This window comes from Procambarus clarkii, chromosome 22 (genome assembly GCF_040958095.1).
Source record: "Procambarus clarkii isolate CNS0578487 chromosome 22, FALCON_Pclarkii_2.0, whole genome shotgun sequence".
Lineage (NCBI taxonomy): Eukaryota > Metazoa > Arthropoda > Malacostraca > Decapoda > Cambaridae > Procambarus > Procambarus clarkii.
In genome coordinates this window covers 15,199,229-15,215,884 of record NC_091171.1, presented here as the reverse complement: position 1 = coordinate 15,215,884, position 16,656 = coordinate 15,199,229, and the positions used below count along the sequence as shown (strand labels likewise).

The following is a 16,656-nucleotide window of genomic DNA, read 5'->3' as shown; positions in this document are numbered from 1 at the left end:
GAATTCTTTGTAAAGAATTTAATTGTTTTTCAGCGTTTTTGCTTTCTAACATAAAAGTAATTATATACCATGCCATGGGTTCCTAAACAATTATGAAGTGATGTGCAGTATGGGAAGAAATGCAAAGTTTTGTTGAAACGACTTGCCCAAATCAAGCTACAGTAGGTCGTTGCCTTAACCTTTTTAATGACACTGGTGACTCACTACAGAAATGTTAAAACAGGGAAAAACAAGTCTCTATGAAAAGGTTCTTAGTGAGGAAAACCAAGCAGGGAGCCACAACCAGGTCTTAGTGGTACGTAGGCAAAACATAGGGGGAGAGAGAGTACCCCAGAGAAGTCATCACTGCCTGATGTTATAATGGAAGGGGACTCCCCTTCCAAAAACTAACACCTCCCCTCATTGCCTTCCATATGCCAACAGATCATCAATAAAGGTAAGCTATAACTATTACATACTACAGTACAAAATATTTGTATGTATGAAATGTATTTAGAAGAAAGGAGGAAGTGTGGAACGGATTAATTCAATTCACGTTATTTCTTATGGGAAAATTCGTTTTGGATTGCGAATTTTCAGCTTACAACCCATCTCTGGGAACGGATTAAATTTGAAAACCAAGGTAACACTGTACCTTACACTTTCCCAAATACAAAATTTTCACTACTTCCAGCTACTTTAGCTCTTACATTTCACTCAACCATATAAGCCAGTTTTTGTTTGTGGTGCCCAGGTATATTCCAAACCACAAAATCCATTCTGACCTGTATGAGGGTAATTCACAAAGATGTAACTCCAACTCAATCTACCCCACCCATTTACAACTGAGAAAGTGGGGCTGGGGCTCATTATGTTACAGTAAGGGATGAGATTACCACGTCCCTTACATCAACCCTTCAAAATAACTTACCCAGCTTGACTGTGCCATTTTCAGTGAGAAGAATGTTGCCAGCCTTAACATCACGATGAATTTTTCCTAAAGAGTGTAAATACGAGAGACCTTGGAGGCAACCTTCACAAATGGAACTGATCTCTTCTTCTCGTAGAGGTTGTCTATGAACTTCAATGATGTCCGAAGCTGAGCCCAAGCAATATTCCATTACCAGCTGAAAAAAAAAAACACATTAAATTTTCCATCCACAGACCCAAAATCTTCCATTTATAATTCAACAGTTTATTTAAAATGGTTAATAGGCCACTATCTAGCTGAAGATCATCAAGTAGTAGAAGATGGAAACTGGCAACATTAACAGACAAATTTTCTTAAAATTATTACCCACTACTTGAAGTGGCAAATTGCCTTGTGCGTGTGCTTCTGATGTCCGAGCTGGCCAGCGTGTTTGTGACTCCTTGCCAGGGCAGCCAACCATGTTACTGGTTTAGAAATGATTTAGGTTTAAAAATGTTGTAAATTATATATATCGTATTATGTTTCCCGAAAAGAATACAGTGGGACCTCGGTTCTCGTATGCCCGTTCTCTTATTTTTCGGTACTCGCATTTTATTTCTCAAAAAAAATTGATTCGGTACTCATTGTTTGCCTCGGTTTTCGGAGTTTATTCATACACGTACGAGTCCACCGCGAGCGTGGCACTTCAGTTTACCAGTGTCTCCTACATAGATATGATTGCATTTGAATTCTTTGTGAAGAATTTCATTGTTTTTGTGCTTTTTTGGTTTCTGAACATAAAAGTTCTTATTATATATCATGCCATGGGTTCCAAGAACGTCAGTAGTAATGTTCAATCTAAGAAAATAGTTGTGAGAATGACGATAGAGGAAAACAAGAGATCATAGTGAGACCATGATGTCTCGCTACGGACAAAGTGTTAAAACATAGGGAAAAATAAGTGTCTACAGACAGATTCTTAGTAAGACAAGCAACCAGTGAGCCACAACCAGGTCCTAGTAGTATGCCTGCAAAACGTAAGAGAGAGTACCCCCATAAATGACATCACTGTTGTTATAATGGAAGGGGACTCCCCTTCCAAACACTAACACCTCTCCTCCTCCCCACCCTTCCTCACTGTCTTCCATATGCCAGCAAGAGTCCTTAATAAAGGGAAGGTGTTGACCAGACCACACACTAGAAGTTGAAGGGACGACGACGTTTCGGTCCGTCCTGGACCATTCTCAAGTCGATTGTCATTCTCGACCATTCTCGACAATCGACTTGAGAATGGTCCAGGACGGACCGAAACGTCGTCGTCCCTTCAACTTCTAGTGTGTGGTCTGGTCAACATACTTCAGCCACGTTATTGTGACTCATCGCCTGCATAAGGTACCTAAGAGTATTATTCTGTATAAAATGTATTTTTAGTTAACATATTTGAGGAGGGTGAGACGGATTAATTCAATTTACATTATTTCTTATGAGAAAATTCGTTTCGGTTTTCGTATTTTTCAGTTTTCATAATGTCTTTGGGAACAGATTAAGTACGAAAACTGAGGTACCCCTGTATATGGTTATGTTCCAGTACAGTATATATATTTATTACTAAAGGAATTATGTTTTATATTTATCATTAACACTATCGCACTCAGATGCCTCCACCCATCATCACTCATTTTTCTATCGAGTTATCTCGGGTGACGAGGTCCGTAGTCACTCATTAAAATATTTGTTAAAAATTTATATTTTATCCGATCAATCTGGGAGTGGTTTCAAAATAGCGATACCAAAATGAAAGACGAAACACGAAAATTGATGTCAGAACACTGGAAAGATATAAATAATTTTGTGGTGATGAGCGTCCAAAAGTTAAAATATGTTAAAATTCCATTTATTGCTCTATTATTATGGGACTAGTTTTAAAATACACACCTTTATTTTGCAAACAATTTGATACTAAAATGAAACACGTAACATAAAAAATTTTGTTATTAACTGAACAAATATACAGTATACATGAGTCTGCAGGTGTGCCAATTGGTGCTTGTTCACAGGTAACTTGGCTAACTTTAGGCTTTGCTGTGGGGAGTCACACTGGGCTTTAGACCTTATATGCATATACCCCTGTAGAGAATTCAATTGCGAACACAATGATACCAAAACGAATGACGTAGCACGAGAAATAAGTTGAGAAAACTGAAATGCGTATACACATTTTACTGATTTTGCGCGCTCACGGATAACTTTGCCGACTTTAGGCTTTGGTGTGGGGAGTCACGGTAGGCTTATGGACCTTATGTGCATATACCCCTGTAGGGAATTCTACTGCGAACACCATGCTATCAAAACAAACGACATAGCACAAGAATTAAGGTGAGAAAACTGAAACGAGTATACACTTTTCGGTGTCGCTGCACGCTCGCCCGCACTGAACGGCGCATGACGTCATTTCTGTGGCGCGCACGAACGGCACGCGATGGTGTTAAGAATAAGAAGAAATGGAATTAATTCATTTTCCCATGCACTCTGCACCAGACATGAATGGGCAATAGATCTACGCAGCCAGTCTCAAATCCAAGAGGAGAATTCAATAAATTCAATTTCTATAACATATGGATTAACTGGGAACAAATAAACTTAGCCTTTACAGAAATAAGCTGGGAAGACAGCTAGATAATGCAAACTTAAACCAGTGCCTTGAGAAAATAGGTGCAGTACCACTAGAAATATGCGCAAGTCACATACCACTAAAGAGAAAGAAAAAGATGCAAATTGGACCGAGAACAGTATTCCCCTCTATTGGCAAAGAAAAACTGAAGAATATCTTAAACATACAACTCTATCCCAAGAACAACTATGTACAGAAATATGTAGAGAAATAAGCTATCGCTATGTAGAGAAATAGAAAAGATTGAACTACAGTTGCAAAAATCATATGAAACACAAGAGAGAAACAGAGCACAAAAGGCCATGAGCAAAATGAGAGAGGAATCCGAAATACACTCTCTCCTATGCAAAATCAAGAACAAAAACTACATCCTGCATTGAACCCTTGCACAAGAGTGATGGAACCTTCACAGATGACAGCAAAGATATGAGTAAAATACTGAGGTTACAATTCGATTCTGTTTTCAGTGAACCTCTTAACACTATCGCGTGCCGGGCACGCGATAGTGCCCAGGTCCGGCTGCTATTGGAGCCGGGCATTTGGATGGTGTTCCTGGACCTCCGGGACACATATTGGCACGTCCTGATTCATCCAGTGTTCAGGGACTTGCTTGGTTTTGTCGTGGGGTGGCAAGCTTACCGCTTTTGTTGCCTTCCATTCAGTTTGATGCTGGCTCCTCGCGTTTTTACATTCCTTACCCAGGTGGTGGTGACCCGTTTGTTAGGGGTTCAGGTTCTGGCTTAATGCGACGACTGGCTGGTTTGGGCTTCCAGTCAGTCCGCGTGTCTGCTCGCCAGGTATTTGGTTCTTTCCCAGCTTACCGGGTTTGGGTTCTTGGTGAACTGGAGGAAGTCCCATTTGGTTTCCTCTCAGGTTCGGACTTGGCTGGTTCTTGTATAGGACTCCCTCCAGTGGCATTGCTGTGGCTGGAATCCCGCCTTCAGCTGGGGGGGGGGGGGACCCAGGTCACTCGTCGGTTGTTCGAGCAGCTGTGTAGGAGTCTGAAGCCGTGCTGGTCTTCCAATCAGGTCGAATCTGGGTTTGGCAGTTGTTCTAGTTCCTTCGGGGATGTCCCTTCCACCGCTCTCACGATCGCTGGGTTCGGACCCCGGGGCCTTGTGTCAGCGGCTTCCTTCTCTTCAGGTTTTTCGGGGTTCAGTACCTGAATCTACCCGATTGGCATCTACCCGAGCCCTTGCTCGATATGTTCATGAATGCATCTTCTCTCGGCTGGGGTTTTGTGGTCAGTGTTCACCAGTCCGGCTAGGGGGCTGGGGTTCGTCCTTCCGTCGGGTTTACAGCACAGTGCGGGAGTTTGCAGCTCTGTGTTTTTGCTTCAGAGGGTTCGTGTCGCACATGGAGCGACGATTCAGCTCCATTTGGACTACTCCGCTGTGGTTCATTGCCTGAACCGAGGGGGTTTGATGCAGTCATTGGCTCTTTGGGGCTGGTCGCTTCAAGTGACCAGGCAGGGGGCCTCGTAGCCTGGTGGATAGCGCGCAGGACTCGTAATTCTGTGGCGCGGGTTCGATTCCCGCACGAGGCAGAAACAAATGAGCAAAGTTTCTTTCACCCTGAATGCCCCTGTTACCTAGCAGTAAATAGGTACCTGGGAGTTAGTCAGCTGTCACGGGCTGCTTCCTGGGGGTGGAGGCCTGGTCGAGGACCGGGCCGCGGGGACACTAAAGCCCCGAAATCATCTCAAGATAACCTCAAGAAGGCACCCAAGAGTGACTGTTGGGTCTGCTGAGTTCTTGGGGGTTTGGCTCTCCTGGCAGTTTATATCCAGGGGGTTTCCAATGTCCTGGTGGACGGCCCTGTCCCGTTTCATTCTTCTTCTGTCCACGGAATGGACGGTCGATGCTGACTCTCTTCTTTGACTCTGCTGGACGTTCGGGCTCTCGGAGGTGTCCTCTGCAGTGTTGTGGCCAGGTGTCCTCAAGAGTACCGGTACTCTTGAGGACACCGTGGGAGCCGGTCGGCCGAGCGGACAGCACGCTGGACGTGTGATCCTGTGGTCCCGGGTTCGATCCTGGGTGCCAGCGAGAAACAATGGGCAGTTTCTTTCACCCTATGCCCCTGTTACCTAGCAGTAAAATAGGTACCTAGGTGTCAGCTATCACGGGCTGCTTCCTAGGGGTGGAGGCCTGGTCGAGGACCGGGCCACGGGAACACTAAAGCCCCGAAATCATCTCAAGATAACCTGACCACGACACTGCAGAGGACACCATGAAGGCAAACCTTGCTTGGAAAGTGAGGCCAAAGAAGACGTACACCCTGGTTCGTATTAGCTAACAAACTGGAGTGGCTGGGTCGTCGTCGTGGGGGGTTCGTGGACGAGCGATACGGCGATGGAGTGTGATGTTTGCTTGTTTCCTTGGGATTGGAGGGAGTTCTGCCTCTCTGTTCGGCTTTTGTTTGCAATTTTCTTACCATGTGGTGTGTGTTTTGTTATGCCTAACTTTCTGGATGCCTAACCCCGGTCGATGGCATATAAGGAAAACCCAAACCACAGGGGAGTTTTTCCAGCGCCATTGCGCTTATCTGAGGGGACCAGATTTTGACTCATGGTCCCCGGTTAGCTGATCTCCATAGACTAATGCCCCCAGTCTAATGATTCGTTTATTAGCCTGATAACTCTAGGGAGCCAAAGGGGCTCCCCACAGAAAATACACATGTAATGCGATATACAAAAAAATGGAACAATACACAAGCAAAATGGCCCACGCTGGACAATATCCCAAGGATTGTGGTTCCACTCATCTGAAAATTGGGACTTGAAATGCTGAGATGTGAACAAAGGAGCACCAGGATTAAGACTGACCTGGTTATGTGGCCTGCAGCTGTGGGCAACCACCTGGTGGTGGTTGGTTACAACTAGAAAATGAACAAGTTCCCTGCTGGGTTGCCCATTTTCTTTTCTTTTTACCCTATATCATTTTTATTTATTTATTTTCCTATTTTTGTTTTCCTGGGGTTTTATTTTTCACTTTACCTTGCTGTTGTCTGTTTCGGCTTGCCCTACCTTCTTGGTGGCCTTTTCCTTTGGTGTGTGATCTTAAATCCTCTGTGCGTTGTTCCTCAGTGTCCTTGTTCTTGATCAGATTTTGGTTTTGGGTGGGTTTTACAAAACTCCCTAGAGTCTGATGCAATTTGAATTGGGTGGAGCTCTCCAGGATGTAGCAACAGTGACCCACTGAGATCCATCCCAGAAAAGCAGTTTGAAAAACATAGCAATAATAGCAATGGGACTAATGCAGTCACATAAGGGAAAACTATAGTTAGTACTGTACCATGTGAGTATGTAAAGAGGAATGGGATGGTTTAATGGAAAATGTTAGCAGTGTTTGAAGGAATCAACAAGAGATTCCAGATCTATAAAATAAAACAATTTCATTTTATAGATCTGGAATAAAATATAAAATGTCGAGACAGAGTATAGGAGATAACAAGATGGCCAAGAAGCAACATTACAGTACAGTAATCACTGAAGAGGTTAAAAAAAAAAAAAAAAAAAAAAAAAAAATAATAATTGTAGAACATGTAAAAAAAGGCAGTAAAGATACACCAGGTATAACAATAGCTGCTGAAGGAGGCTATAAACAAGGTTGATTGAAATTATATACAACTGTATATGGAACCATGTTGTACAGTACTGTATAAAAGATAAAAACCCTAAACAATACATATATGGTTTACCCCATTATTACCAAAAAAAACTAACAAAAAACAGAATAAAAATTAGACCAATTTGTTTTGCAATATTAACTTACTTACCCAAACTGTTGACTCCTTTAGGTAGCAACCTTTATAAGTGACGGTATTGGGGTGACGAAGACTGCGAAGGAATCTAATTTCCTTAAGAATATCTTGCCATTTTTCTGCACTTTGTTTACCATTGTATGACATTTTCTTGATTGCCACAACCTATAAAAGACAAATAAGCCTTGCTCAATAAGCATCATGTGCAAAATTCACAACATAAAAAACATACAATTTCACTACACACAATTGTATTATGGTATAAAATGTAATAATGAAAAATAAATACCACTCCAATCATTACCTTTTGATCTGTTCAGTTTTTGTTGCTTAAATATATCTGAAGTACACGAGAAAGATTTGCAGAAAAAAGACCAAAGTAGCTATGCAAGCTATGATGAAAAGTTTCATATTACAAAATAAAAATCAGGATTTAGGAGCAAGAAGGGTCTGGGCCTCATAGAAACTCGAGGACAGCCTAGTGGAGACTCGGGGACAGGGCCCGGTGGAGACTCGGGGACGGGGCCCGGTGGAGACTCGGGGACGAGGCCCGGTGGAGACTCGGGGACGGGGCCCGGTGGAGACTCGGGGACGGGGCCCGGTGGAGACTCGGGGACGGGGCCCGGTGGAGACTCGGGGACGGGGCCCGGTGGAGACTCGGGGACGGGGCCCGGTGGAGACTCGGGGACGGGGCCCGGTGGAGACTCGGGGACGGGGCCCGGTGGAGACTCGGGGACGGGGCCCGGTGGAGACTCGGGGACGGGGCCCGGTGGAGACTCGGGGACGGGGCCCGGTGGAGACTCGGGGACGGGGCCCGGTGGAGACTCGGGGACGGGGCCCGGTGGAGACTCGGTGACGGGGCCCGGTGGAGACTCGGGGACGGGGCCCGGTGGAGATTCAGGGACAGGGCCCGGTGGAGACTTGGGGACAGGACCTAGTGGACTCGGGGATAGGACCTAGGACCTGTTGGACCAATTTATCACAAGTCAACCCTGGCCTCAGACAGGGGTCAGGGATGGAAGAACTCCTGAAACCCTTTCCAGGTATGCTACAGGTACATAATAACAAATAAGATTTGCTAGTGTGCACACCCACTTTCCCCATTATATCACAGTGTGTGCAGTACAGTGGTTGACCCTTTGAATGTGCATCCCATATAATGGGGTAGCTAAAAAAAAAAAACTGACCATCCCGTCATATGAAGTAGTTGACTACATCGTTAGATTTTAAAACTCCCATGGGTACACATCAAAACTCCTGTGGGTACATGGGGCTCACATCTTGTTCCTCTGGACTCCTGTAAACAGGTGCCATCTTGAGAAAAGTCCTGAGTCCCTCATCTAAGGTACATCATAAGATTATAAATCTCCCATTGGTACACAGGGCTCACGTCAGCTTTCCCAGGCCTCCAGTAAACAGACGCCATTTTGAAAAAATATTACGGACACCATTCCTGGGTGCGAAGGCCTAAGTACTAAGTGAGCAACCAATGGTGGTGCATGCAGCATGAGCTAATAGCACTGCTGTTCAGCTTGTTTTTACAGCAATGCTTAAAAATGATAAAACACACCAAATAACTGCTTTTATTTTGTGATAGTATCATAGAAGATTCTGACTGCAATAGATTATGTAATAGACTATGTACAATGTTTAGATATCAGTGAACACAATGCTGTTTATGATGTTCACAGCTGATGCAGATTAGCCACAGCACTCTGCCATTATTTGGTGCACCTACACATCATGAAACTACCTCATGCTCCTTTAGAAAATAAACTTGTGCAAAAATTATTTATATTAAGGATTTAGTAACCAGGCTGCTGATAATATGAACATTCTGCCTAGAGTTAGCGATGGATGTATTATACTAGAGGCATCATGGAGAGTCAGGTGGTGTCAACGTTGCCAGCTGACTTAACGTGTTGACGCTGTGATTGTGTGTGTGGGGCCCCATCAGGCCAGCTAGGGTGATTCGTTATGGTGCACAAAAATGTAGATAGTTATATAAAAATAGTTTTGTATATGCAGTGCAATAACAGTAAAAGCATTGTTTATTCCAAGAATATAATAATCTTGTCACTAAAATTTTTACCTAAATGCACCATATATTTAGTATGGAGATGTTCCACACATTTTATTATATACATTTATCAAATTACACACTGCTATCACGATGCTGATAATAATAGCAACATTGTGCCTAGAATTAGCAATGTGCATAGTCTGCTGGCACAGTCTGATGGATGTGTCTGTTGTACAATGTTGATCTTAAATTTCCTTTCCCACACCCACCAGAACTGCTTAGTATTTCATAATCATGCATTTAAATGTACATAAAGTGTGTATAGTATAATAACACCAAAACTAAAATGAGTTATTGTTTTTTATCAAAGAAAACAATATGAATCTTAGTGACAAATATATCTGTGCATACCTATGACCTGCATGTTCTGTGAAACAAATATTATTACTGACAGCCGATTGTATCATTGACCTTGAAAAAAACCTGCAATAACATTAGAACTACGGAGAAAATATTATATATTCAATGCTTGCAAATACAATTTCATCCAAAACATGCTGAGCCAGGCTGAACTCTTGCCCACATGTTATAAGGTTACCACACCCATCAGAATGGCTTAGTGGTTCATAATTGTGCATGAAAAAGTACATAGTTAAATATAAAGTGTGTATACAGCGTAACACCACAAAAATAGAATGTTGCATTGTTCTACACAAATAATATAGTCGTATCTTAGTGACATGTATATATTTCAGCATTTCGATGTTCCACACATTTTATTGTATAAATTTTTCATAGGACACTGAATAACAACATTACTAAAAAAAATGAAAAAGTCATCGTTGAATGTAATGAAATGCCATTTTCTGGGCGAGTCCCGTAAGCTCCCCCCGAGCTTACCTGGCTGATATGTACATATGTATGTATTAGATCGTGGCATCAGTAAATTTGATTGGAGTTCTAGCCTACTGAGGACCAGAACCCAGATCCTAGCCCCACTTAGAGAGGCACGAGGAGTAATGGCCTATAGAAACCTCCATGAAATTTGTGAAAACATTTGCAAATAACAGCGACGATTGGCTGGTGTGGGCTCCCAACCAGTTCGCGCGTCTGCTCGCCAGGGATATGGTTCTTTCCTAGCTTGCCGGGTTTGGGTTCATGGTGAACTGGAAGAAGTCCCTTTTGGTTCCCTCTCAGGTTCGGACTTGGCTGGGTCTGGTCTGAGACTCTCGAACCGCTTCCTTGTCTCTCCCTCCTGCGACGCTGTTACAGCTGCGGTCCCACCTCCGGCTGTTTTTGGAGGGCACTCGCGTCACACGTCGGTTGTTTGAGCGGCTGTGCGGGTGCCTGAACTTCACCGTGTTAGTCTACCCATTGGGTCGGATCCGGTTTCAGCGTATGTTCTGGTTTCTTCAGGGTTGTCCCTTCTGCTGCTCTCGCAATCGATGGGTTCGGATCCCGGGAGCCTTGCGTCGGCTGCTGCATCACCAGCTTCCTCTGTGGGTTTTTCGGGGTTCTGTGCCGTGGCGCCTCCCCGAGCCCCTTGCTCGATGTGTTCACAGATGCCTCATCTCTCGGATGTGGTTTTGTGACAAGTGCTCACCAGGCCGGCCAGGGTCGGTGGGGTCCGTTCTTCCATCGAGCTCACAGCATGGCGCGGGAATTTGCGGCGGTGTGGCATTCGCTTCAGAGGATTTGGGTCGCTCAAGGAGCAACGATCCGGCTCCATTAGGACTGCTCCCCGGTGGATCATTGCCTCAACCGCGGGGGTTTGATGCGGTCTTTGGTTCTTTGGGCCTGGTCGCTTCGGGTGACTCGTTAGCCAAGTTCTCAGGGTTTGGCTCTCCTGACGGTTCAGGTTCAGGAGGTGTCAAACGTCCTGGCGGATGGCCTGTCTCGGTTCATTCCCCTTTCCATGGAATTGATGGTCGATGCCGTCTCGTTCAGTTGGCTTTGCCGGACTTATGGGCGCCCAGAGGTGGACCTATTCGCATTGGCGTGGTCAAGGCGTCTTCCAGTTTATGTGGCACCCTTTCCAGACTGTGAGGCCATCGGGGTCGATGCCTTTTGGCTGGACTGGTCAAGGTGGAGTTACCAGTACCTCTTCCCTCCGGTCCGGTTGTTGTCCCAGATCCGGGTTCAGTTGGAGATTTACCAAGGGAAAGTAGTCCTGTTAGCTCCTTGGTGGCCGGGCCAGCCTTGGTTTCGGGCGCTTCTTGCTCGATGTCCGAACCCGAGGGTCTTCCTGCGGCTCTGCCTCTTTCAGCAGATCGGTTCGGTCCGTCACATGGTTGGTTCAATCTTCACCACTCTTCGCGTCTGGTCTTTTTGACGTGGGTGTATCACCACTTGTATGGTGATCAGGTGGCTTAGTTGATGGTGTCCCACCTGCGAGTTTCGTCTAGATGGAAAATTTCTGTGAAATTTCCTGGCGGTCCTTTCGGCAATTTTTGTCTCTTCGTACGTTGTCTTCGATTTCTGATCGGGTTGTTTTGTCCTTTCTCTCTTCGTTGTTTCAGGACCGTCATCTTGTGCCAAATACTGTCTGCTGCTTTCCAAAGGGGTCCTTGGGTTGTTGATACTTGGTTGGTTCAGCTGGGGGTGCATCATGTTTTGTGTCCAGTTGCGGCTGTTCGCCGGTATCTGCGCGCCACGGCCTCCGTGTCAGGAGACATGCTTTAGGTGGACCCGGTTTCCATTCATCCCTGTTCCAAGACGCAGTTCTCCCAGGTCGTCTGCAGGATTATTCGGTCCAGCCAGCCTGTGGTCTATTCCTGTGCCCACGACGTTCATAAGTTCGCGGCTTTGGCTGCTGTTTTTGGGAATATGTCCTAGGCTGACATTCGGCACGGGGCTTTTGGAGGTCAAACAGGTTCCTGGCTGCACGATATCTCGTTAATGTTCCTGGACCTTCTCAGGCGTGTGTAGCCTTGGGTTGCAAGTTGCAGCCATTTGTCTCGACTTTGAGTTGAAGAGCGAGTGACGACCGCCTCCCGGGTAAGTCCCTCTTTTCTTTATCTTTGGTTAGACAGCTCCGGGGAGCCGAAGGGGCTCTCCAGCGTTGAATGAAACCAACGTTGAATGTAATGAAACGCCATTTTCTGGGCGAGACCCAGAGACTCCCCTGCATCCATCCCTCCCTCCCTCCCTCCCTCTGGTCGACGGTTTTTCGCGTTTTTGATACTCAGCCCCTGAACTGAGGAGAGTTGCCGGCGAGGAGGTCTGGGATACACCCCCCTCCCCCCTCCCAGGGAGGGGGGGGGGTTGCGCAGACGGGTGCGCGGCATTTGTGGTGACGTCATACTTGTTTCCTTGATTTTGATTGGGGAGTTCTGTTGCTAGTTCGGCTTTCGGTTTGCAATTTATTTGATCAGCAGTAGTTTGTTTTGGAATTCCTATCTTTCTGGGTGCCTGACCTGGTAGATGGCAGACAAAGACTGCTTCCAATTACACGGAGGTGTCTTTAGGCCATTGCTCCTCGTGCGTCTCTTGAGGGGGGCCAGGTTCTGGCTCTGGTCCCTGGTAGACCTAGAACTCCTTCCATTGACTGTCTAATTCTAACAGTAGTACTGTTAATGTAGAAAGACCATAGATGTAACATTGAAAGTTGGTAGTGAGTTTGGAGAGGACCTGACTGGTAGCCTAGGTCATCCCTAGGGATTAGTGTAGAAAACGGTGGTGCCACTCTCCTCCCGTGACAACATCAAACTAGGAGAATTATGAATGTATTACAGAATTAGGAGGACTTATCAATCATAGTTAAGTTCTTATGTTAAAAACTAACGTCAATTGGGAATAAGGAATAAGTCTTGGATGGTATCAAAGAGACGGTTGACATTAGTAAGATTTGAATACATGTAAGACACATGTGTCTTCTCTCAAAAATAGATACCTACCAACTTATTTGTTAAATCATGTAAATTAGTGTAATACAAGTGCTACTGATTACTGTAATTAGCCTGGCTCGAGGATCTAGAGAATTCCCATATTGTTTTGGAATTAGAAGTCATCTTTAGTGACAAATACTGGATTTTAGTTATTAATTTCAAAGATTAATCTGGCAACTAGCCTCGGGTCAGCCTCTGAGAACTGGGAACTGGGAACACCTCTCCCTGGAGCCGACAGACCATCGAGGCCAGGCTGCGATATTTTAAGGTATCTGTGTCTAAGTTAGTATAGTGTAGAAATCCACACTAATTGTGGTAATCATTACCAAGTGCCTCAGTTAGGAAGTGTTTTGTCAGGGTTTTATTACATTTTATTTTGATGCATAATCTTGATTTAATAAATCATTTATAGAATTTATGGTGTTTAGTGGAATTTTTCCCCCAACATTTACTTTACATTGCTGTTGGGCGCAAGCCTCGTGTTTGGAACTAGCTTCCTCTGCAAGTCAACAAGCATTTATTTAATTAACTAAGATAATCCCTTTATACTTTGTTTTAATTAACACACTTAACATAAGTCTTAACCCTCCATTTCGGATAATTGGGGATACAGTTTCGTGGTATGCTTAATTGACAGTACCCTGCTCACCATTAATTGAGGGAATTGCTCAGTGGGTTAGCAGATGGTGGCGGCGAATTTCAGAGTTTTGCAGTATAACATAGAGGGTACAGTGTCCTTGAGTTTGTGATATCTAAATGGTCAAACGTTTAGATCTCTAGGAATTGTGCTGAAGGTTACACAGCAGAACTGTGGTTTATGTATATATTGGCTTAATAACGACCAGCATTTAAACAGTAAGTGAGGTTAAAGGCTGGCCTCCATTACATAATATATACACAACAGCCCAGTATAGCTCCGGGGAGCAGAACGGGCTCTCCACAGAAAAAGTGATAAAATAATAGTAAAACATCCGAGGATAAAAAAAGGAAGCATCAGCAAAGTCGAACACCGGGCATTGACTAGTGACAGCCTAACAGAGTACCTTCATCCATTGAAACAATAATTATTCACTTTTTTTTTTTTTTTCTTACATTTTGCATTTAAATTAATACAGTGGTACCTCGGTTTAAGAATTTAATCCGTTCCTGGATACGGTTTCTAACCTGAAGCGAATTTTTCCACAAGAAATAATGGGAAATGAATTAATTTGTTCCTGACTCCCCAAAAACTTAATTTCAAAGTAAATTTTATACCTAATTCACCTAAATCTTCACTACAAAACTAAGTTATTACTTACCCTTGCTGATGACTCCTGTTGGAGTATGGAAGATGGTGAGGAGGGGGGAGGAGGAGAGATGTTACTGTTTGGAAGGGGAGTCCCCTTCCATTATGACATCAGGCAGTGAAGATTTCTCTGGAGTGTACTCTCTGGCACATTTTGCCTGCATACCACTAGGTCCTGGTTGTGGCTCACTGTTTGATTTTCTCACTTTCCTCACAAGGAAACGTTCCATTGAAGATTGTTTTTCCCTTCTTTGCAACACTTGTCTGTAGTGAGGCATCTCACTGTCATTAAAAAGATCAATGCAATGGCCTACAACAGCTTTATCTGGGCGATTCTTTTCAGCAAAACTTTGCAGTCCTTTCCATACTACACACATTTTCTTAATTAATGAGGAAGGGACATTCTCTACTGCCTCCTCTGCAGATTTGTTGTACTGCCTAGCTAGTTCAACAACACAAGTACCATTTTCATGCTTACGAATGTTCTCTTGTTTTTCCTCTATGGTCATTCTCACATGTGATTTCTTGCCTTGAAGCTTACCACTGGCTTTCTTGGGACCCCATGGCGAGATATATAATAACAACTTTTATGCTCAAATGACCAAAAATCCGATAATAAACTGTTAATTCTTGTGAAGAATTCAGGCGGTATAGTCACTAGGCGGGAGGCACTGGTAAACTGAGGTGCGATCGCCGTGCCACCACGCGCTAGGTCAGCCGTACGCGTATCAACAAACTCGTCTCCCGATGCAAAGTTCATATCCCGATTCAAATTTTCCGAACAAATTGAGCTCGTAACTCGAAAAACTTGTAAACAGGGACGTTCGTAACCTGAGGTACCACTGTATTTCTATAATGAATTTTTTTTAATTGTTATATTTTTTGTGCATAGGCAGGGTACAGTATGACCATTTCTCCATAGCCGCTGTCTAGGAGACAGCGGCTCCATAATATTAGAAGGAAAACAATATTAGAAGGAAAACAATATTAGAAGGAAAACAATATTAGAAGGAAAATATATTAGAAGGAAATAGAAGACAATATTAGAAGGAAAAATAACTAATTGGAATTTGTTTATTTTATGCTTACCTGAGTGCACATAAAATATTTATGTCAAATATCAAATTATATTTCATGGTATAATCAGTGGCACAGCCCAGGAGATAAAGTGCTCTCCCATATAAATCCAATTTCACATAAAGGTACTGCAAAGTAATACCACACAAGTCATGGGCCTCTTGTATAATTTATACTTATTATAATTTAAAGATCGCTTCATGATATTTTCCATCCTCATATCACTGTTTTGATCTTTTAAACGTAACATCAATAAATTTATAACAGGAACTCATAGAAGTGTTATTGATCATTGGGAAATGTTACACTGTATGAAAAATGAAACATTATGCTTACCTCCTTTGATGATACATGACGTGCATAGTATACTGCTCCAAAACTGCCATGGCCAATTTCACGCAGGTCATCAAATAGTCTCTCAGGGTCCTCTCGTTCAAATAAATCGGCCACCTCAGGATTGCGGAGGCTCCCAGGCCGAGAGAGTGTGGCCATCTTTGGGACGAGGCAGCCGAGGCTAACGCAGCGGCTACGCTTACCGTCAGGTTACATCACTCACCATGCAAGTTGCATCTGAAAAATAAAACCCACATCCTAATTAAACATGATTACTTTTCAAACAAAAAGCTTAAAACCCTCTGAAATAACCAATCAAGTTTCCAAAATATTTATTTCAAACAATTTTCCAAGATCCAAAGTCAAATAAAGAGGACAGAGGGACAGAGCCTTCCTAAAACTTTACTACCATATCTTTCTTTAAATACTACACTAAACATGTTAAAACACGCCTGTAATTAGAACAAGGAAATTATGAACAGGTGGCATCGTTAATACACACACTTCTGTATAAATTAAAAACTCTCACCGAATTAAACCTCGGCAACTCTAATCTCCAAGTAATACACCCAAAATCACTGCCAAATTTAACCACTTAACTGCGCCAACTGAGTATTCTCGGTCGGCGGGAAATTGCACCAACCGAGAAAACTTTTTTATTTTTCCGTACCCATTCTACATGTGTACGAGGTTGGTTGTGTACGAAATGGACTCTTAGGACCTCCAGTG

General features: G+C 43.8%; 1 protein-coding gene across 12 annotated transcripts in view; it reads right to left on the bottom strand.

The window, feature by feature from the left end:
• The window catches only part of Tao (Serine/threonine-protein kinase Tao), a 185,353-nt gene that overhangs the window by 158,321 nt on the left and 10,376 nt on the right, over nucleotides 1-16,656 (bottom strand). For all 12 annotated transcript variants that reach the window (XM_045741332.2, XM_045741355.2, XM_045741346.2 and 9 more), the window contains 3 exons: nucleotides 15,931-16,164; nucleotides 7,338-7,487; nucleotides 911-1,106 (listed from right to left, as the gene is read on the bottom strand). In XM_045741332.2, coding sequence (XP_045597288.1) covers nucleotides 911-1,106; nucleotides 7,338-7,487; nucleotides 15,931-16,086 — 502 coding nt within the window. In that variant the 5' untranslated portion in view covers nucleotides 16,087-16,164. The remainder of the gene's footprint in view (nucleotides 1-910; nucleotides 1,107-7,337; nucleotides 7,488-15,930; nucleotides 16,165-16,656) is intronic.